Source organism: Cervus elaphus, chromosome 8 (assembly GCF_910594005.1).
Source record: "Cervus elaphus chromosome 8, mCerEla1.1, whole genome shotgun sequence".
NCBI classification, from domain to species: Eukaryota; Metazoa; Chordata; class Mammalia; order Artiodactyla; family Cervidae; genus Cervus; species Cervus elaphus.
The window spans coordinates 31,543,523-31,566,817 of NC_057822.1; the positions used below are offsets into that span (position 1 = coordinate 31,543,523).

The 23,295-nt window shown below is 37.4% G+C and overlaps 1 protein-coding gene across 1 annotated transcript in view; it reads left to right on the forward strand.

The window, feature by feature from the left end:
• The window catches only part of ABCA12 (ATP binding cassette subfamily A member 12), a 189,194-nt gene that overhangs the window by 57,729 nt on the left and 108,170 nt on the right, over window positions 1–23,295 (forward strand). The window contains exons 3-6 of the mRNA XM_043910133.1: window positions 3,594–3,747; window positions 15,323–15,414; window positions 17,423–17,520; window positions 20,229–20,414. Of these exons, the coding sequence (XP_043766068.1) occupies window positions 3,594–3,747; window positions 15,323–15,414; window positions 17,423–17,520; window positions 20,229–20,414 (530 nt within the window). The remainder of the gene's footprint in view (window positions 1–3,593; window positions 3,748–15,322; window positions 15,415–17,422; window positions 17,521–20,228; window positions 20,415–23,295) is intronic.

Consider the following 23,295-nt stretch of genomic DNA (forward strand, 5'->3'; position numbering starts at 1 on the left):
CTCTGTCATACTGTTCTCCTCCTACCTTCAGTCTTTCCCAGCATCAGAGTCTTTTCAAATGAGTTAGCTCTTCGCAATCAGGTAGCCAAATTACTGGAGCTTCAGCTTCAGTATCAGTCCTTACAATGAATATTCAGGATTGATTTCCTTTAGGAAGAACTGGTTGGATCTCCTTGAAATCTAAGGGACTCTCAAGAGTCTTCTCCAACACCACAGTTCAAAAGCATCAGTTCTTCAGCACTCAGCTTTCTTTATAGTCCAACTCTCACATCCATACATGACCACTGGAAAAACCATAGCTTTGACTAGACGGACCTTTGTTGGCTAAGTAATGTCTCTGCTTTTTAATATGCTGTCTAGGTTGGTCATAACTTTTCTTCCAAGGAGCAAGCGTCTTTTGATTTCATGGCTGCAGTCACCATCTGTAGTGATTTTGGAGCTCAAGAAAATAAAGCTTGTCAATAATCTAATCTTATTGTTCTTAAGCTTTAGTGTGCATCAGAATTGCCCGAAGGGCTCGTTAAAATAAAGATTGCTGAACCCCATCCCCAATGGTTTTGTTTAAGTAGATCGGAGGTGGGATCTCAAATTTTCATTTCTAATAAGTTTCCAGGTGATGCTGGTTCTGTCAGGCCAGGACTTGCACTTTGAGAACTACTGCTTTTATTTTTGCATAATGTCACACACCAATATTGTCCCGAATAAGGACATTTGTGCAGCAAGGGAAAGGAAAACCAAACTTGATCCTCTTTCTAGATAAACATAAATGTATAGATGGATATCATAATTCTTTACAAAGTATCTTTTTAAAAACTCTTAAACTGGGTCTTTTTATAATGGCTGTTTCATTCTTAAAACAATGACAACTAAATTTGATTTAGTTAAAAGCTTAGTTAACTGGTAGCTTACTACTAAAAATATTTGGTTTGCATCCATTCCCTGTAATAACATTTCATGGCTACATGGGATACAATAGGTGCTTAATAAATCAGTGTTATTATTGTTGCCACAGACTCTCTTATTTTAATGAGTATACGGTTCTTGTTAAAAGGTGATGGTAAAATAAATAATTCTGGCAGTTCATGTTCAGCACAACACTGTGTTAACTTGTACACTCGTCAGCCAGTTCCTCTTGTTCTCGAACCCCTTGTAACAGGTTAAATATCAATTATCAAAAAACTGTGAAATGTGGACTGTCTATACTTTTTGAACACAGTGGGGTCTTGTTTCTGAAGAGATTCCTTAATGAATTTTACTATAAAATAGGCATATCTATTATTAATCACATCAAGGAATATTATAGGTTTAAATTCTTTCAAATTTTTCTTTAATAATTTACAAATTGTAATTAGTGCCAGAATAAGTAACACTGGGTGTAACGTTCCACCTCTTCCTAGATTTTCTTCCCCTGACATCTTTTCCTTTCTTTTCCTCTATTCCTCTGTTCCTACGGCTGAACTGCCATTGTTTTCAGCTCTAGGTCAGTCACACCATCTGCCTGATGAGTGCTTTAGGGGAGAGGGGTCGTCTGTAGCCCTTCTATCTGCCTTCCATTCTGATGACCCCCTGCACGTGCTTCAGATGGACTAGGAATAACCTCATACCCCAGATGAGCGGTTCCAGGTGGGATCTGTGTAACAGGGCGACTTACCATTCATGGTGAAATCCCACTGCAGAACTGTAGAGGTCTTGTATGGCAGAATGTCGTGACAGAGTGACGTGAACCGCTAACAGGCAGTTTGCTGTTCTTGAACTTATTCAGGGAATTGTGCTACAATGAAAACACTGAAGGTTCACTCCAGTTATCACTTGTTTAATATTAGGGAAGACACTGGTCTTTCTGGTGTCAGAAAAAGAAGCTTCTGAGAAGGTAGTAATGAGTAGTCTGGTGGATTTCTTTCCAATTTCGTTTGAATTTTCAAAACTTTAATCCATACTGGTGTTATTGTGTTAGTTTTTCCTGTGGCTGCTGTAACAAATTACCACAATTGACTTAGAAAAAGCACTAACTTATTACGTTACCGTTCTAGAGTTCAGAAGTCCAAGATTTATTAGTCTTTGTGAGTTAAAGGTGTTGGCAGGGTTGCATTCTTTCTGGAGGCTCTAGGAGGATCTGTTTTCTGGCTTCTAGAGGTTGCCCACTTTCCTTGGCTTTTGGCTCTTTCCTCCATGTTTAAAGTCTACAGTATTGCATCTTTCAGTCTCTCCATTTTGTTTCCTCTTTTCTTATTTCCTGGCCAATTTTCCTACTACCTCTTCCTTTTTATTTTCAATTTTTTTTAATGTATCTGTATTTAAGTTATTTAAATTTCTACTTATTATTATTTCTATTAATAATGCATGCTTAGCCTGATTGCTCTTACTATTTTTTCTTTTTTTTTAAAAAAAATTCTTCTTTATGTTTATAATGAAAACATCTGTACTGCCACTCATTTTAATAGTTTCATGAGAAACTTAAGGTTTCACTTTTCAGCCTTTGGTCAGAATTATCCTCATGGTTTCTAAAGCTTTTTTGAAAATTCATTGTATCTGTATTCCCCAAAGGGAGGAAACCAGTATTTTAGTACCAAACCTAATATTGTGAAAAGATTTGTAATTCACAGCTTGCATATTGTCTTAACTCATGTATGCCATTATCATATTTTATAAAGCAAATGTTAAAGGTTATAAAACCTGTTAACTGCTACAATTTTGTGTCTTTAATATTAGGGAAAATCTGCATATTCATTTATATCATTATTATTCATTTTTAAATAGGAAGAAAATAGTGTGTATAGGATAATTTTAAATTTTGAGGACATAAAAAATATTTCCTGTATCTGGAAGATTGGCTGCATTTATAATGCCTTTGATTACAAAAGAAGATATGTATATTGTAGGAAAAAATAGTTAATATATAGTCAAATGAAAGTAAACAAGGTCATGTGAAATAGACCACTAAGGAAAAAAAATTCCTCCAATTCAAAAGAGATGATACAAATGAACTTATTTACAAAATAAAAACAAACTCACAGACTTAGAGAATGAACTTATTTTTTATTTTTATTATTAAAACTTATTTATTGTTTATTTGACCTTGCCACCCGGCATGTGGGAATCTTAGTTTCCTGACCAAGGATCAAACCCATTCCCCAGAGTCTTAACCCCATGCACAGAGTCTTAACCACTGGACCGCCAGGGAAGTCCTGCTCCAGATTTTTTAATATACTACATATATTTATATATTTTTGAAAAAATTATGGCTATTCTGGTCATACTGTTTTCTGATCTACTCTTTTAAATTAGCATTGTATTATAAATATCTATATTATTTGACATTTTTATTGGTTGCATTGTATTTTATTATATGAATAATATAATATGGATTTATTGTGAACATTCTGGCAAACATTCTTGCAGCTAGTTCTTTAGAATAAATCCCAGGAAGAGAAATTTGTGGGGCAACAAGCATTTTAAAGTCTTTGAATACATAGGGGACACAAGCAGTCATAATCCAGAAGATAATTTCACAAAATAGTTACTGCACTTCTTTCCCTTCCCAAGGAAACATCATAGTGATTTAATTATTGTTTACTTTTTTGTTTTACTTTCAGGTTATCTCGCACCTCGAAACCTTCCTAGTACTGGATTCTTCCCGTTCCTGCAAACCCTACTCTGTGACACAGACTCTAAATGCAAAGATACACCCTATGGGCCACAAGACCTGCTTCGTAGGAAAGGAATTAACAGTGCACTATTTAAAGACAGGTAGGGGCATTTCCCAAGTGTATTCAGTTGCTTTGAGAGATCAAATCTTGTTTCCTTATGAAATATATGGGAAGCCATCCTAGGTTAGATATACAATTTTATTTTCTATATCTACAAATGTGATGATCTAAATATGAAAGAACAAAGTGGTTACAAACTGGAACTACCATGTTTATGTGGAATTAGGTATAATCTACTTTGGATGAATTACTCAGTTTTTGCTTATGCTCCCTTAAGGGATAAGAGAGGGAGGGACAAATTGGGAGATGGGAACCAACATATACACACTACTATATATAAAATAGATAGCTATAAGAACCTGCTGTATAGAACAAGGAACTCTGCTCAAGACTCTGTAATGGCTTATATGGGAAAAGAGTCTTTGGAAAAGGTGATTATATGTATACACATCTGTACACCTTTGCTGTACGCCTGAAACTAACACAGCATTATAAATCAACTACAGTGGTTGCTTAGCTGCTAAGTTGTGTCCGACTCTTGTGACCCCAAGGACCATAAGCCCGTTAGGCTCCTCTGTCCCTGCAATTTTCCAGGCAAGAATAATGGAGTGGGTTGCCATTTCCTTCTTCAAGGGATTTTCTGGACCCATGGATCCAACCCAGGTCTCCTGCATCGCAGACGGATTCTTTACCAACTGAGCTACCAGAGAAGCCCCCAAAAATTAACTATAAAAAAAATCAACTATACTCCAATTAAAAAAAAACACAACTGGATAGCCAAGGCAGTCATTATAACTTCTCTCAGAGATTCTCTGTCCTACCTCAAATTGTCAGTGGCATTGCCCTAAGACTCGATCACAAACATAAGATGTAGGACAAGGTCAGGGATATTATCTTCTATGTGGTACTTCTGTATATAACAGAAACCAGGAAATGCAAACAAAGAGATCTAGAAATCAAAGTAATAAAGTTGGAAGTATACTTAATTGAAGAACAACCTTTAAATAAGGTTAATGTGTCCTATTTTATGGTATGAGAAGAAGCTGAAGAATAAAGAGAGGGAATCTAGACCATTTGCACCCTCAGTTTTCCATCCTGAGATTTTAAATCTAAAGAGTCAAGAGCCTAGCCATTTGTAGAACTAATAACATTGTAATCTGAATCAACCATGAGATTATTTTGGTAGAGATTTTTGTGTGTGTTTCTTAAGAAAAGATTATATTTATCTGTAATCAGAGATACTTGGTCCCTAGAATTTTAATTTAAATTCATTGGCATGTAGCACCATTTCTCCTTTAATATTATCGTCATGATTTTTATCATCAGTCAGTATGGGTAATACTTTGAGAGAGTAAGTAACTACAAGCTATTTAACATAAAATATCAATCTCACGTCAAGAATTATTCTGGGAAATGACTTGAGATACAACATAATTGTTGGGTTGCTGATTCACACCAGTTTTTATTGTGTCAATAAGTTATTTAGTCTTTATGCATAAAGCGCTCTGATGTTCACTGATTCATTTATCAACATATTCAAGAAATAGTGGCTGAGAAATTTCTGTGTGCCAGGCACCATTCTAGGCACTGTAATACAGAGGTGAACCAAACAAGTTCTCTACCCTTTTGTTACTTGCATTCTAATGGAAAAGCAAAAAAGCAGTCAAATGAATAAATAGCATAATCACCAATAATAGTAAATGCTCCGGCAAGAAAATAGAGCAAATTAAGAGGTAGAAACTGAAAGGTGAGAATTAAATAGCAAAATAGGATAGTAAAAGAAGGGCCTCTGTTGGAAGGTGACATCTGAGTGGAGACCAACAGGGACCGGGAGAAGCCAGCACTAGCATATGAACATCTAGAAGAGAAAGTCCCAGGCAGAGAAGCAGTCAGTGATCCTGAAACGGGGACACACTTGATCATTTAGAGGAATAGAAAGTTGCCTAATATGATATGAATAGAACATAGTGCAGAATGATGAAAGGCGCAGGGGATTTGTTGAAAAAATGAAAAACCCCAGAGAAAGAGCATGAAGAATCAAACAGGTAAGGAAACAGAAGGAATTTTCCTTCTGTTTTTAGTATAATGAGAAGCCATTGGAAATTTTTAAACAGGGAAATGGCATTACATTCTGTCTATGAGACTAACGTTCTAAGCACATACAAGCATTACCTCAACTAGCAACTAGCTGTGTATCTGCAAGGAGACCAAAAGATGACTAGAGCTTATTGTCCCCCTGGGTACTCAATGTAGAGATAAACTGAATGAATACTTTATTCATTCAACTAGTTCACAGTCTCTGTGTCCCTGTGTGAGTGACGAGTTAGGCATGATTTATGCCTGTGTTCTAGCAGGAGAAAAGTGAAAGGGAAAGTGTTAGTTGCTCAGTCGTGTCTGACTCTTTGCAACCCCATGGACCCATCAGGCCCCTCTGTTAATGGGATTCTCCAGGCAAGAATACTGGAGTGGGTTGCCATTCCCTTCTTTCTGACCCAGGGATCCAACACAGGTCTCCTGCATTGTAGGTGGATTCTTTATCATCTGGGCTAGCAGGAGAAGGTAAATGTTGAATGAGTGATAATAGGAGATAGTGCAAAAAAAGAATGCCAGGAGGAAATTGAAGCAAGACATCCTCCATATTTATAGTAGAAAGAGAGCTTTCAGCTGATGTAATCAGGTAAACCTTCATGGTGAAGTTGTACTTGAGATGGACATTTCGTGAACCAAGTGTTAGAGAAGATATGAGCAAAATTAATGTCTATTATTTACAAACTGGTTCCACTTGGTGCTCTCTTCTTTGTATTTTTTTTCTCATGAAGAACTAAGTAACAACAAGGAGAATAGTTATCAATATTTAAGAAGTCTATCTATACACATTACTACCCCCAAAGAAGTATTTTTCTGTGTATTTCTATGTATATGGTCCTCAGTAACGTAATAGAGGACCAAATTCATGGAGCCCCCTGAGATGAGCCATTGAGTTGATTTTAGAACTAAGATTAAAGTCCAAGTTTATTTTTACCCTCTGTTGGTTATTCTCTAGATAGCTGATCAGATCTCTTTTCTTCACTTTTATTCTAATATCCAGGTATTATATTGAGTTCAAGCTGTATATTGCTGTATGTTCGGTATTTTCTCTAAACTACCAAGTACTTGGAGCTTAATTTGGAAATTACATGCACTAATAAAATTGCATTAATGATATCTCCCACCATGCTATTAATTTTTATGTATTATATAGCCATGCAGTGAAACTGGGATGTGGTTACTAGGTAAGCCGTTCCACACTGGGTAAGTCATTTCATTAAATTGCTTCCCTTTGGTGAAGAAAAATTCACTAGCATAGCCACATTAAGAAACAAAACAGTCTTCCTCTTCTGTTTTGTAAGTGAGGGGGAAAAAATGCTATCTTTGGCCTTATCAAAGGAGGCCCACCATGTTTATTTTAATAGAATGCTCTTCTGAAGACATGATCACACCGAGGTCACTGCTTGCTGGCCAGTTGCCAGGTGTTTTGATGCATTTTTGCATTAGCACCAGTCTTCTGTTATTAAATTCATTTCTTTAAGCATTAGCTTCAGGATGAGGTGGTTTAAAAAAAAATTCAACCATCAACTCAGCATCAACTGTAACGAGCTGTCTGAAAGAAGAAATGATTACGTTTATTGTTTTGCTCTTTTGCACAAGGGATGATCCAGCATCATGGGACTTACCCTCATGGTCCCTCGTCCCTGCGCTGCCTCTAAGAAGACATCAGAGCAGCGGGGGCTCCTGACTGTGCTGTTGCCCACACAGCTGGCAAATGGCAAAGATCATCTTGCAGAGCTCACAGGGTCATTATTTGGAGAAACAATTCAGCCTTCCCACAGCTCCTGCTGGGGAATTGCCTCCATGGATTCACTCCTTGTCTCTGTCGTGTCGGCACTCATCCATGACCCGTGGTTTCCAAATTCATACCTTTGCTTGGAGTAGTGAAAGGCTCCTATAGAACCTGAAACACAGCTAATCTGATTCTATTCAGAGGCATTTTTTTAAAGTACCAAGGCCTTTGTTTAGTAGTGAAAAATATGGATGTGCTTAGAAACTAAAGATATTACTGGGAATCTAGGGTAACTGGAAGTAGAACAGGTATGCATCCTCATTTGACTATAAACAAGAAGTAAGATGTATTAGGTCTCATAACTGTATTAATTTCAGAGTAATGTATAACCATCTAGTAATCATTTTTGTGAGTATTTGTATAAAAATAAAGGTGAAAAACATCATTTATCAAAAGCAAAGTGGAAGGAAGTCTTTAACTGCCATGCAAGCAAAATTGTTAATTCGTTGACTTAGAGTGTATTGAACATGTACCATGTGCTAGAGACTATCCAAGTTACTGTGGATACAGAGATGACTAAAGGCACATTCCCATAAAAACTTAAAATCTGGTGGGAGAAAGACAAAAACTACTGAACAGGTAAATTAATCTGTCACATGGTAAATGTGATGACTATTTGTTTACTTCTCATGGTGCCTACAACATTAGACAAAAAAAAAAACAGATAGTGAATAGTTATATAGGCACTCTGGGACATTGTTTCTGTCTGAAGAATATATATCTGACTGTTGGATATTTTATTGGAGTGGAGAGAGGGTTGGGTGGGGAGATGTCAGAAGAGTTCTCCAGAGACCTGTATGGGTGAGATCATGAAGGTCAGATAGGGTGGCAGTTACCAGACTAGAGGAAGGTGTATTTGAGATAGAAAAAGAAGGGCTTTCCTGGCGGCTCAGTGGTAAAAAAAAAAAAAAAAAAAATCTGCCTGCCAATGCAGGAGATGTAGGATTCAATCCCTGGGCCGAGAAGATCTCTTGGAGAAGTAAATGGCAACCCACTCCAGTGTCCTTGCCTGGAAAATCCCATGGACAGAGGACCCTGGCGGGCTACAGTCCAGGGGGTTGCAAAAGAGCTGGACACTACTTAGTGACTAAACAACAACAACAACATCAAAAAAGAATCTCAGAACCTAAGAAAGAAATGAATGGTGATCCTTGTATAGTTGGTTTAGAGGAATAGGCAGACAGCTTTGCTACTGACTGTGACGGCAGAGTTACAGATTCCTTTGTAATGTTGCCAGGTTAATCTCCCTGTGTCAGGGCTAGGTAGGACATAATATGTACAGGGTCATCTGAAACCTCCTGCAACGTTGTCTCCTCCCCCCCTATTCTACATGCTTCTGAAGTGCATCTGCCCCCAAGACCTTTCCTCATCTGCCCCATCACGGTGCCTCTGAAAACCTTTAGAAATGTATTAGCTCAGATATAACATCTCCAAAGTCCCTCCAAAGAATATAAAAAGCCTTAGGACAGCGCAACATATAAAGGCATTTCTAAATCTTAACACCTTGACTGGTTGTTGATCAGCAAGTGAGCCACCTAGAAGATAGGTGCATGTTGAACATGGGCATGCAGGGATTATATCTGAATCCTGGAAGACCCTGAAGGAATGAACTTGAGGATGAAATTCAGGAAATGATGAAAAAGTTAAAATTTTCCTGTGAATGACTTCTGCTTGGGGGTAGTCAGGAAGGACGACTGTATAACCAAGGAGGCCTCAATGCCATTATAACATTCTTATTTGTCCCTAAAGTTAGTAATGCCTGTCATCTGAAGCTGGAGTCAGAACTGGGCCTGGAGCATATTTCATACCTTCTTTCCAGGTGTCACTGCATTACCTGTATATTTTATGGGGAAAATGAAAAATAGAATAAGTTTAACTAATCCTTAGAGACAAAAAAAAATGTCAGAATTTTCTTTTTAGGATTTGCCATATGTGTCTTTCCTTGAAGCAATTCCTTTCAAAGACAGAATTACCATGGTGCACATGGATGCCACCCACACAGGTAGTCTTTCCCACTCACAGGAAATACAAAGACATTCAGTATAAGTGCATAAATCCTACCGCTATGGTGATATCTATAAATGTGACATTTCCCAAATGGAACTGTTGGTAGACATGTCTGAGAAGAAGTAAAACTATTCAGCCTAGTTTCCCTCCCAGTATCTTAAATTTAACATTTTGAATCCAAGATGTTCCCCTTATTAAGTCCCTTTTGAAGTAGAGCACTATAAATGTGGTAGAGTCAGAATCTACTTCTTCAGCATCTTAGAGGCAATGCTCTTAACCATCTCCATGGTACTGGACATGTGAACTGGGTCTGGTAAAAGTCAAAATGATGCCATGGGTCACTTGAAGATTTGACTCAGCCTTTCTTGCCTCACCCAGAAGATTGAATTTTCTGGATCTAGATGAGCTCACATGCTGGATTCAAGAGGCACCGAAAGTTTTGCATAGTGCCTTAATATACCTCCCAGAGATATCTAGTATGAGAAAGATTCTCTCAGACTTCCTTATACCTATTCCAAATTCCTGAATAGGATTTTTAAATCTCCTGAGTTGGTCCTAGGGAGTTGGTGGGGACTGAGTTGTCATTGAATAAGTCCACTTCTCTATCATAGCCTAGTAGAGTATTGCTACTTGGGGCCAGATAATTCTTTGTTGTGCTGTGCATTGTAAAATGTTTAGTAGCATCCCTGGTCTCTACCCTTATCCCTGGCCTCTAGATACAAGTAACATCACTCCTATCCAGTGTAACAGCCAACATGTCTCCAGATATTGTCAAATGTCCCCTGGGAGCAGGGGAGGGGCCAGAAATTGCCCCCAGTTGGAAACCACTAGTGTAGTGAAAGGATGAACAAAAAGATTTTAAGGTAGCAAGAGCCATGAATTAGGTAATGATTCTAGGATCTTGCGCTATACAAAATGCAAATGATAACTCTAATTTAGCAACCCCGGTCATGTGTGGTCATCATCCCCTGGCCATATCCTTCCTTAGCTATTACCATTAACATATTATAGTCCCTGTTTTTTTTTGTTGTTGTTTGTTTGTTTGTCTTGCCCCCTATATGTCCTGGGAATTTAATAAATGCTTGTGAGTTTATTAATAAATATGGTGGATACAGTGTAAGATTGATCATATGTTTATGCATGTGTTGCCTTCTTTGGATGCTTCCTTTTCCAAGGGTCTTTGTACAGCCAGGTGTGCAACAAGGGAGGCAGACCAGGCTATTTTAAAAAGTTGCTTTTTTCAGGCAAGAATATATAGTGAGGCAAAGACAGCCTCTTCAGTAAATGGTGCTGGGAAAACTGGAAACTATAAGCAAGGTGAAAAGACAGCCCTCAGAATGGGAGAAAATAATAGCAAATGAAACAACTGACAAAGGATTAATTTCCAAAATATACAAGCAGGTCATACAACTCAATGCCAGAAAATGAAACAACACAATCAAAAAGTGGGGAAAAGACCTAAACAGACATTTCTCCAAAGAAGACACAGAAATGTCTAACAAACACATGAGAAGATGGTTAACATCCCTCATTATTAGAGAAATGGAAATCAAAACTACAGTGAGATATCACCTCACACCAGTCAGAACGGCCATCATCAAAAACTCTACAAACAATAAATGCTGGAGAGGGTGTGGAGAAAAGGGAACACTCTTACACTGTTGGTGGGAGTGTAAATTGATACAGCCACTTTGGAAGATGGTATAGAGATTCCTTAAAAAACTAGGAATAAAACCACCATATGACCCAGCAATCCCACTCCTAGGCATATACCCTGAGGAAACCAAAATTGAAAAGACACATGTATCCCATTGTTCATTGCAACACTAATTACAATAGCTAGAACATGGAAGCAACCTAGATGTGCATCAACAGATGAATGGATAAAGAAGTTGTGGTACATATACACGATGGAATATTACTCAGCCATAAAAAGGAACACATTTGAGTAAGTTCTAATGAGGTGGATGAACCTAGAACCTATTTATTATACAGAGTGAAGTGGGTCAGAAAGAGAAAGATAAATATTGTATTCTAACACACATATACGGAATCTAGAAAAATGCTACTGAAGGATTTATTTACAGGGCAACAATGGAGAAACAGAGGATGAGATGGTTGGATGGCATAACTGACTCAATGGACATGAGGTTGAGTAAGCTCTGAGAGTTGGTGATGGACAGGGAAGCCTGGCATTCTTCAGTCCGTGGGGTTGCAAAGAGTCAGACATGACTGAGTGACTGAACTAATGGAAAAACAGACATAGAGAATAGACTTATGGACATGGGGAGAGGGGAGGAGAGGGTGAGATGTATGGAAAGAGTAACATAGAAATTTACATTACCATATGTAAAATAGATAGCCAACAGAAATTTGCCTTATGGCTCAGGGAACTCAAACAGGAGCTCTGTATCGACCTAGTGGAGTGGGATGGGGAGGGAGACGGGAGGGAGGTTCAAAAGGGAGGGGATATATGTTTACCTATGACTGATTCATGTTGAGGTTTGAAAGAAAACAACAAAATTCTGTAAAGCAATTATCTGTCAATAAAAACAATAAATTAAAATTTAAAAAGAACAAAAAATAAATAAAAATGTTGCTTCCTTAGCTATCCGTTCTTCCAAACGATATTCTTCATTATTCAGTCTTTGTCGTGTGCCATCTGCCAACAGAGTGCACTGTAGATTGACTCTTCCTAAGAATTTTACAGCCCAAAGAGAAAATTGATCATTCCTTCAAATGGTAAATTCCTCTTACGAGCAAACTGATAAAGAAATTAAATTTAAAAATGAAGAAAGAGTTATAAAATTCTGGATTAGGCCCTTTGCCTCTTCCCACCTCACCAGCCAATGTGTGCAGGCCCCAGTTTATGAATAATAAGGGTTCATCCATTTGGTGTCCAGAGATCCTGAAGCTTCTAGTATTCTAGAAGGATCTTGTGAGGACCATAGATACATAAGTGTGGGGCTTCAGCTGCATACTGATGGTGAAGGTTGTGTCTTTGTACCATCTTTGTGGGCACTTTGACAGTTAATGTTGGTGAGTATCTATGATGACAGGGCCCCAATAGGAACTCGATAAGCACACCTCACACAATATTCATAACAGCTTTGCAAGGTAGGTGTATCATTCCTAATTTATAGATGAGGCTGCAGTTTTTTAGGAAGAGGCAGAAATGGAATTTGAAAGATACCTACTAACTCCAAAGTTCTTCTACACCCTGGCAATACCATCTATTTTTATTTAATCAGCTATTCAGTTTTATGGTTCAGTACCGTATTAGATGTTTCAAATAAAAAGATCATCATAGTGCCTACTTCCAAAGATGTCACAGCCTAAAATGGAAAAATGATAGGAATAGGTACACAAGCAAACATAGTACACTTAAAATTGATATAAACTAAGTATGAACAAAGTGCTTAAATTGTGTGAAATAATGGAAACCCATTCATTGTCTAAGAAGCATAGAGTTCTCTGTCTATAAGCATGGTCAGAGATTACCCTGAACTCAGTAAGACTGGCTACCTTCCTGTGCTCCCTTAGCAATTTAATAGGGAGCTAAAAGAACCAGTTACCTTTCCTGGAGGAGATAAACTGAATTTCACCTAATAGCCTTAATTCATCTTTTTACCCACAATGCTTGCTGTTGTACATTTACTTTGTGGTCTCCATTTTGAGTTTACAGATAATAGTTGTGCAGGGGCAGAGTACCCATGCCATCACACTACATACTGTAAAGACAAAATAAACCGGGGAAATTTTCAGGATGATGAACTGCAACGCACGTATGATAGCCCATGCTCTCTCCCTGGCAAAAAGCCATACCAGGACCACCTAAGAGGAGGTGAACCACCCCCCACTCCTGTAACATGGGATGCATGGACCACCATGTAACTATGGCCACTTCCTGGTCAAGGCAGGTCCCGTTAGAAAAGAAGCCTCCAGAATTTTCCTTGTCCAGTGGAGACATTTTCTGTTGAGTAAGTTCAGAACTGTTGAGCCAGTAGTTTTCTGGGAAAGGGATGAACTTGTCTTTGGTGTCGAAAGAATATTTGAAGGAGTAGTTTTAGGGCTGTTACCTGAATGTGGGGAAATGGGCAAGATGTCCCCTGTGGAGCAAATGCGGCTTTTGCTTCTCCAAGCTCTTACTTCCTTAGTTTCTTATCACCTCCCCCACTCCCATTTATTACTCAGTTTTTTCTCTTGCTCTTTCTTTGCTCTTTTTGATCATTGTTGCTTTCCCTTTGGTTTTTGTTGCTGTCCCTATTCCTTAAAATTTTTATGAAGGTAGTTTTCCCTTTGTTTTCACAATGTGTTGATATTCAGTAGTACTCTTACAGTATTTCAAGCTGAACTAAAAAAGTGTCAAGAAAAAGAAAAGTGAAACTGACTTTCTCAAACTGTCTAAAACTTTCTGTTTGAGAGAAGGGAAAAGGTCCAGGTCAGTTCTTATTTTTATCTGAACAGTTTCCCCATCCAAATAGTCAGCATAAGGGATATAAGAAGATTTAGAGGAATATAGTCATGGTCATGAATAATTCAAATATACATTAAGAATGTAGAACTTGGGAGCAACCAGTACACTTTATAGAGGATACTGGAAGAACACTAGGGAATAAAGACAAATATCACCTTTTCTTATCATTTTTATTAAAAGGACACACTGGGGAAAAAAAAATTTTTTTTTCCAATTATAAATCATAAAGTACCCTGGAACCAGGATTCGGATCTTGTTTCTAAAAAGGAAGTCAAATCAAACCACAGTAGCAAGCAGAACTTCTTGCTTTTCTGCTCTTGCCTTTTTATATCTGTTCTTATGTACCTTCAATAAGCTTTTTATAAACAATCAGACAAAATTCACATTATTCACTCCAGACATCTGGACTTATTTCATTCTTGAAATAGATACATTTATTTCAGATACTTACTTTAGGTATATCAAGTTTTCAATAAAATGTGATTATTTCTATTTTAAAAATAATAAACAGGAAGTTGTTTTTAAAAAGAAGAAGAAGATGGCTGAATTGTGGGATGGTCCAATAGCGTTTTCTGCCAAAAGGTGGTGTGATCATGTTGTGCAGAGATTCCTGGCATCATATGCTATCATTATAGCCTTGATACATTCAGTGAAATTAAAACGCCGCATGCATCGTTCTTTCTTTGACATCTGGTGCCACCTGCCATGACACCAACCATAGTACCTAGCACAGACTAGATATTCCATAGATGTGTGTTCTGCCCCTTCTTTGAATCTTTCTTGAAAGTATTCATCTTTGATAATCCTCAAAATGCCATCTTTAATTTAACATAGAAAACTTGTTTTCCTTTAAAGGTTGACAAATAAGCAGACCTTTACTTCAGTACCCAAAGCAGCCTTTGACTCCCATCTGTTTGGGATCCACCATCTTTTTAAAAGAAAAAATATGTATCGTAAAGATTTTCAGTGTTTAGTTCTATGTCCTTTTTTTCTGTAAGAATATAGTAAAAAAAAAAAAAAGAAAAAGATTTCAACCTCATCTAGGCCATTTTCTCTGAAGAAAAATTTACTTTGTAGGATGCCTTGTATATTCATTGATATATGGTGAGGTGAGTTTTGTCATAAAATCCTAGAAAGTAGATTAAAAATTTGAAAGTCCTAGGAGAGCCCTGGGATCTGCCACATAATACATTGCTGTAACTAACTGAAATTAATGTGAGTGATATAGAGTTCTTGCTTTTTCTTCTCTAGTGAAATTCTGAGAAAGTCATCCAACCTGGAGAAGGACAGCAATTTATCACTCCACAGTACTGAAGTTCCACAAAAGAGTCACGCATCACTGGGTAAGCTATCCTCTTCTGTCCAGTTTAGAACAGGCCTTTTGGAACAGCCAGAAAAGGTCTCATCTTTAAAAGTTGTACTTTTAAAAATTCAAGCAAAGATGGAATTCCTAGCCTATCCTGAGAGATCTAAACACTCCTTACAGTTGCCTGAGTGTGGTGGTGCAATTATGCAAAGGTCTTGAGAATAATTGGAAATTAAGTTATTACTGTGATACTCTTCAGGAGCAAAAGCCTAAATGGTACTAGTGTAATGTTGAGAATTACACACTTTCCCACAGTTGACCAGGAACTCTTCCATTGTCTACAGTTAAATGACGCTGGGATGGTTAGAATGCCCAGCAATAAAACGTATTGAATGGAGTCTCAGAGATTTGTCTGAGCTTTACGTTTTATTTGTGAGGAATATGAGGCCCAGCAAGGTTAAGCACCCTCCCCGTTGCAGTCATCCAGCTGAGCTGGTCCTAGAGCAACTGTCAGGGTGGGACTTGCCAGCTAATAGTCTTCTTCCCCCACTCCACCCCTCAGGGTCACCGTCGTTCATCATGCCTGTGTACTCCTTCATTCACAGCCAAGCCAGTGGCCCTCAGATGTTAGTGTGCAGAATACCCACATGCTGAGCTTCCTGAGCCTTCTGCTCAGGTGCTTCTGCTGCAGATGTTCCTGAGATACAGTCATTAGAAGCCACACGTTGAGAAGAAACTCTCAAGACAGCAGGACTGTTTCATATTCATTAGCAAATATTCATTTGGTATCTGCTATTGTGCAGGTACTGTCCAAGCTATTGGAGATATATTAGTGAACAAAACAGAGATTCTTCCATGTCAGACTATGATTGGTGCTCTGGGGAAAAAAAAGAACCTTTAAATATGCCATGTGATGTTTAAGATTCTATGACACTAACATTCCAATCTAAGTTGATGAGCCACATGAAAAAAAATCTTTTGTTATTGTAGTAGAAATACATTTGTGAGTGGTTTTGAGGAGTTAACATGCTGTGGTGGATGATCTCCGGGTGTCTGACCGAGTAGGCTGAAGAACAGAAGAATAAGATCATACTATTGTGGTGGTCCAGTTAGCTTTGCTCTGTGCAGTAGCCATGGATTATATTTCTGGCCAGTCATCTCACAAATGTATTGCTTTGGTCTAGAGGAATGTAAATTCTTCAGCCCCATGAGCATTCTGACAAAGTCTAGGCCCTGCTGATGTTGGTCGCTGTATCTTTGAATATTAAGATTCTTTGTTGTGAGGATAATAAAGTATTTCTGTCCAAAATTTATAAAAGTCAATACACTGGCTAATGAACCTCCATGCTGTAGATCTGAACATACTTTTCCAGCTAATGCTCCTAACCCAGAACACTGTGCCACATTATAAATGGTATTGGATGAGACCACTTTGGAAATTACTTAATTAGAGTATACTGTAGTCTGGACTAATTGCTTCCTCCCATTTATTTGATCTGAAATATCATTTAGAAACCACTTTGGGGGGAGAGAATTTATGATCTTAAGCAGATTTTAGCCTCCCAATTGAATAATTAAAAAAAAAAAAAAACCATTATCACCAGATGTGCATTGCACATTGGCAGATTCTTCAACCAGATGTTGGGTGTGATGGATTGTGGGGCTAGTGGAGGCACCTCAGATCCTTTAGGCTTGCACTGAAATGATTCCGTTTATTAGGCAATAATATTGGTGATAAAGTTTAATGATATAAACTGGAATGAAAGCAAATGACATCTAGAATTACTGGAAGGAACCCAAGAGCAAACCAAAGCCATCAGTTTTATGTGAAAGGAAAAACTGATGGAATTCAGCATTTTGCCAGTAGGAGACTTTCATGGAAGGTGCATATTTGAACACATTTCTTGTTGTGGAGTATATGAAACCATAAGTGATATTTATGGATTCGTGTGTGTGTGTGTGTGAGTGTGTGTGTGTGTGTGTGTGAGAGAGAGAGAGAGAGTTGTGTTTTTATTTTGCTAATCTTTTCTTTCTTTTTACAACAGCCACAATATTTCCTAATACAAGTGCTGATTTGGAAAGTACTGGAACAGATACTTTCAATGGTAGTCAAGTGCTTGCCCGGATTCTTAGTTTGGAAAAGGTAATTTCCATCAACTTTATATTGGACTCATAAAAAAAGCAGGTAAACAAACACCCCTTAGATTAATAGAGGATAGGAAGAGTACTCCCATTTGGAGTAATATCTCAGAGAGATTCTTTTCTTAGGAGCTCTTTGATAAAAAGCTTAATTTAGAGACATTCTAAATTCCTTAAAGTCTTGGATATTTATTTACTTCCCTGTTAAGTCCCTTAATTGAACTTAAGATTTTCATTTGGTAAAAAAAAATAGGGTGGCATTATATGTGATCTTTTAATTTTCTGAAGCAGGGAAGAAAAAGCTGTATGAAAGCAAATGAGGCTATAGCAGCCATCAGACTTGCTTGCTCATCCATACTAATAATGCTTTTGGAAAATTGGAGCTATAAACAATATCTCCCCAAAGTAATAAAATCCCTTTCCTTAGCATGGCTTAAAGAGCTTACCTATGGATTTCTGTCTGGTTTACTCATCTTCCTCTCTAAGATTCCAGATTGCAAAATGATAAACATCATTTTCAGAAGTGTATACTGGCAACCTATGAGCTACATGTGTATGTGTGCACATATACGAGGATTGTAAGAAATTGAATTTGAATGTCTTTAGGCCGAAGAGGTACCCTTCTGTTAACTGAAATCCCCACTTTTCCTTATGGTCTTTTATCCAACCAGATTCATACGTTTAAGTTACTTGGCTGGCCCATAGGCATTTGAGTCCTGCTTTGCATGCTCTTCAGAAATTAAGAGGAGATCATTTTCAACATTTTGCCATAGAGGGACTGTTTCTCTCTCAGTCTCTGTCTCTCTCTGTCTCTGTCTCTCTCTCTCTTTCTGTCTCTCTCTCACACACACACACAAGAATTTTAATAATACAGCCACATCTTATCTAGTAGACATTTTTTTCCATCTGAAACATGGAGACATAACTCTGATCTTTATTCATGTTATTCATATTCCTGTGACCTTAACCCCTGCTACTTAATATGTGTCTCTTAGTTCCCCTTGAATTGACATTATGTATAACTGAGGCATCTTAATAAACTTGTTTATGTCAGTAAACCAAAGAACAATTCAAAATGTATGGAAAAGGCACCATACCTATCAAGGCAATTCTGCCAGTGCTGGTTGATATATAAGACCTTCACAGTCATTTCAGTCTAGATTTTGAAATCCTGGTTTATATAATAGTTGAGGTACCTAAATCACCCTGTGTAACTGAGGAAACCCCACCATGTGCCCACTTAATTCCAGTATAAAGCCTCCACAAATCACATCAGGGTGTAAACTAGGAAAAGTTATTTTATTCCATTCCATTTCTTCCATATTCTAATAATTTTATTTTATTTATGATTTTATTCCATTTCCAATTCTTCTATATTCTAATACTAGAAGCAAACAGTCTTGTATTATATCAGTTAAATTCTTTAATAGCTAAAATATCAATGCTATTCTAAAAAAAAAAAAGCACTGTATTGTATTGAAATTCCCAGGTTCTCTTTCTCAGATGAAATAAAATTTCAGAGTTTTGTAAGGCAGCACAGAGTCATATATCCAGTGGAGATAAGTAAGAATGAATTTTCTATGTATAGATACATATTTTCAGAGTAGTTGGAGCAGAGAAAGGATATAAAAATTAGAATGACATATTGATGCCTGTGTCAGCAATCTCTCTGATTCCTCTTTCTTTCTGTTTACTGCTTTCTGCAACCCTTGCAAGAATAAGTAGAGAAATCATTTTGGAGTGAATTTATATGTAATGTTAGGAAAGAGATATAGATGAATGACTAGAAGACCTGGCACTTAGAGTATATCCTAGAATAAATGGATCCTGTCTTATTTCATTATATTTAGAAGTTGAATCACTGGAAGGTATAGTGTAGATTTTGTGATATAAAAAGGGAAGGATGAAGATAGTTAGCCTTCACCTGACAGATTGTAAGAATTAATTATTAGGAAGGGTGCATTAAATATTGCAACTCACTGTAATTGGCTCTATAAATATCTAAACAATAATGCTGAATGTGATCAATATTATAGCTGAAAATTGCGTTACATCTGTGACTGGTCTGTACTCTGAAATATATGGGGGACTTCCATTATAAAATTGCTTTCTGATTATTGCCTTTGGTAATTGTATGCTTTTATGTATCTTCATACATGTGTTTTTCTTTTTTCTTTAGTGCATAACTCCTAAATAAAATTATTGCTTTTCCAATGAAACATAATCCATGTTTCTCTACTTCTTCTAAATAAACACTGTTGATCTTGAGACTAGACTCTGAAGCTCGTCCTCTTTGGAAGTCTTCCAAAAATCCTGGCCAGTTTCCCATGAGGTGTCACAAATTGTTAGGACCCCTAAATCTCTGCTGCTAAATGCCCAGGAAAAACTAAGATTTTTTAAGCCTGAGGATTTTTGTCAGAGAAGCTCTAGTACATTAGGTTGTCTAGTCAGATGCAAGAAATGAGTTCAGTTAAAAAAGATCATATGTAAATATTTTAAATCATAAAGATGACAATAATCACTGTATTCACATATTCTCTCAGGGATTTTCATGGGTGAACTCAATGTATTTTAGTTTTAATTTAATAGTTGCTATAATGGAGGAACTTAAAATGGCTATTATAGAGACAGGTCCGTTTCCTTGAAGACTAATATATTTGATATCTGTATTTACTAACATTGTTATACTGCTTTTCTCACACACATTTTTAGCTTTTACAGCAAAATTCAACTTCAGAAGAGATACGAAGACAGCTGTGTGAGAACTATCCAGGTTATATTGCTGATTATGCCTTCTCTTGGACCACTCTAGGGAAAAATGTTCTTAATTTATTTTGCCTGTCCAACAAGACCCTTTTAGAGTCTTCTCTCCAAGAACTAACAAACCAATTCTCTCAGGTGAGTATAAACATTTTAATATGATCAAGGTCTCATAACAATAGCAGGAAATGTATCATTTCCATTCTTATATGCACAAAGCAACTCAAAGTGATTCAAAGAGCAAGTCCATAGGTCTCATGGGCTGGAAAATACTGACTGAAATATTGGCTCACATTTGGCATGAATTCCACACACAAAGGTTCACATATGATGTCAAATTCTAAGCAATGACTACTTTCCATTTAAATGTGCTGGATTGAAATGATCCATTAAACCAAAAATATTGCTTTATGGTTAATATGGAGATGGAATCTCATCTTTGTATATGAGATTTGACTTTGGTTTGTGGTGAATGAAGATTGACTGTTTTCTCTGAGATTTTTAAGTGAGATTACTCAGGATGTAATATAAGTTTAATAATTAAACTCTCAGAGCCTGGTAATTCGCAGAAGAATAGAATAATGGGTAGTAGAATAGAATAGAATGGAATAGAATAATGGGTAATCATTTAAACGTTTTTTCTAAGATAAAACCTAATTTAAAACTTTGATTTTTATGAAACAATATATCCCACTTTCCAAAATACTATACACTAGAAACAAGAACTTTATAATATGAAGTGCTAATGACCTTTTTTATATGCCAGTCTTAAATTATGGTGTGAAAGTAAGAAAATAAGATACTGATCATCTTCTTTTAATGAAATTCCACATACAATGAGAGTTCACAAAATCAAAATTTTTGAGTTCTCTCAAAATGTTATAAATGAGAATAAATTAAACATATTCACATCTAACATTTTTCCCCTTGATCCTCTGAATTTTATTGTATGGGTTGAGGTTCATGACATTCCAGGAGGTGGTGATCAAGACCATCCCCAAGAAAAAGAAATGAGAAAAGGCAAAATGGTTGTCCGAGGAGGCCTTAAAAATAGCTGTGAAGAGAAGCTAAAGGCAGAGGAAAAAAGGAAAGATATACCCATCTGAATGCAGAGTTCCAAAGGAGAGATAAAAAGTGAATAATGCAAAGAAATAGAGGAAAGCAATAGAATAGGAAAGACTAGAGGTCTCTTCAAGAAAATTAGAGATACCAAGGGAACATTTCATGCAAAGATGGGCACAATAAAGGACAGAAATGCTATGGACCTAAAAGAAGCAGAGCTTATTAAGAAGAGGTGGCAAGAATACACAGAAGAACTATACAAAAAATATCTTCATGACTCAGATAACCACAATGTGTAATCACTCACCTAGAGCCAGACATCCTGCAAAGCAAAGTCAAGTGGGCCTTAGGAAGCATCACTACGAACAAAGCTAGTGGAGGTGATGGAATTCCAGTTGAGCTATTTCAAATCCTGAAAGATGATGCTGTGAAAGTGCTGCACTCAATATGCCAGCAAATTTGGAAAACTCAGCAGTGGCCACAGAGTGGAAAAGGTCAGTTTTCATTGAATCCTAAAGAAAGGCAATGTCAAAGAATGTTCAAATTACCTCACAATTATACTCATCTTACATGCTAGCAAAATAATGCTCAAAATTCTCCAGGCAAGGCTTCAGCAGTACATGAACCGAGAACTTCCAGATGTTCAAGCTGGATTTAGAACAGGCAGAAGAACCAGAGATCAAATTGCCTACATCCATTGGATCATCAAAAAAGCAAGAGAGTTCCAGAAAAATATCTACTTCTGCTTTATTGACTACACCAATGCCTTTGACTATGTGGATCACAACAAACTGTGGAAAATTCTTCAGGAGATGGGAATACCAGACCACTTTACCTGCCTCTTGAGATATCTGTATGCAGGTCAAGAAGCAACAGTTAGAACCAGACATGGAACAATGGACTGGTTCCAAATTGGTAAAGGAGTATGTCAAGGCTGTATATGGTCAGCTTGCTTATGTAACTTATAGGCAGAGTACATTATGGGAAATGCTGGGCTGGATGATGCACAAGCTGGAATCAAGATTGCCAGGAGAAATATCAATAACCTCAGATAGGCAGATGACACCACCCTTATGGCAGAAAGCAAAGAGGAGCTAAAGAGCCTCTTGATGAAAGTGAAAGAACAGAGTGAAAAAGTTGGCTTAAAACTTAACATTCAAAAGATGAAGATCATGGCATCTGGTCCCATCACTTCATGGCAAATACATGGGGAAACAATGGAAACAGTGACAGACTTTATTTTTTGGGGTGCCAAATCATCGCAGATATTGACTACAGCCATGAAATTAAAAGATGCTTGCTCATTGAAAGTAAAGCTATGTCCAATCCTGACAGCATATTAAAAAGCAGAGACATAACTTTGCCAACAAAGGTCCATCTTGTCAAGGCTATGGTTTTTCCAGTAGTCATGTATGGATGTGAGAGTTGGACCACAAAGAAAGCTGAGCACCGAGGAATTGATGCTTTTGAACTGTGATGTTGGAGAAGACTCTTGAGAGTCCCTTGGACTGCAAGGAGATGAAACCAATCCACCCTAAAGGAAATCATTCCTAACTATTCATTGTAAGGACTGATGCTGAAGCTGAAACTCCAATACTTTGGTCACTTGATGTGAAGAACTGACTCACTGATGCAGGAGAAGAGGACAACAGAGGGTGAGGTGGTTGGATGGCATCACTGACTTGATAGACATGAGTTTGAGCAAGCTCTGGGAGTTGGTGATACACAGGGAAGCCTGGCGAGCTGCAGTCCATTGGGTCGCAAAGAGTCAGACACGACTGAGCAACTGAACTGAACTGAACTGAAGTACTCTTCATTACTCAGAGTTTTCCAAATGAACCGGATTAGAAACACTGTTATAATAATGCCAATTCAATGTAGAGCACTTAAAATTCTATCTCAACAAACTCAGCAGTCATATAGAATGTGTGGCTAAGAATACCTTGTTCAAAATCAC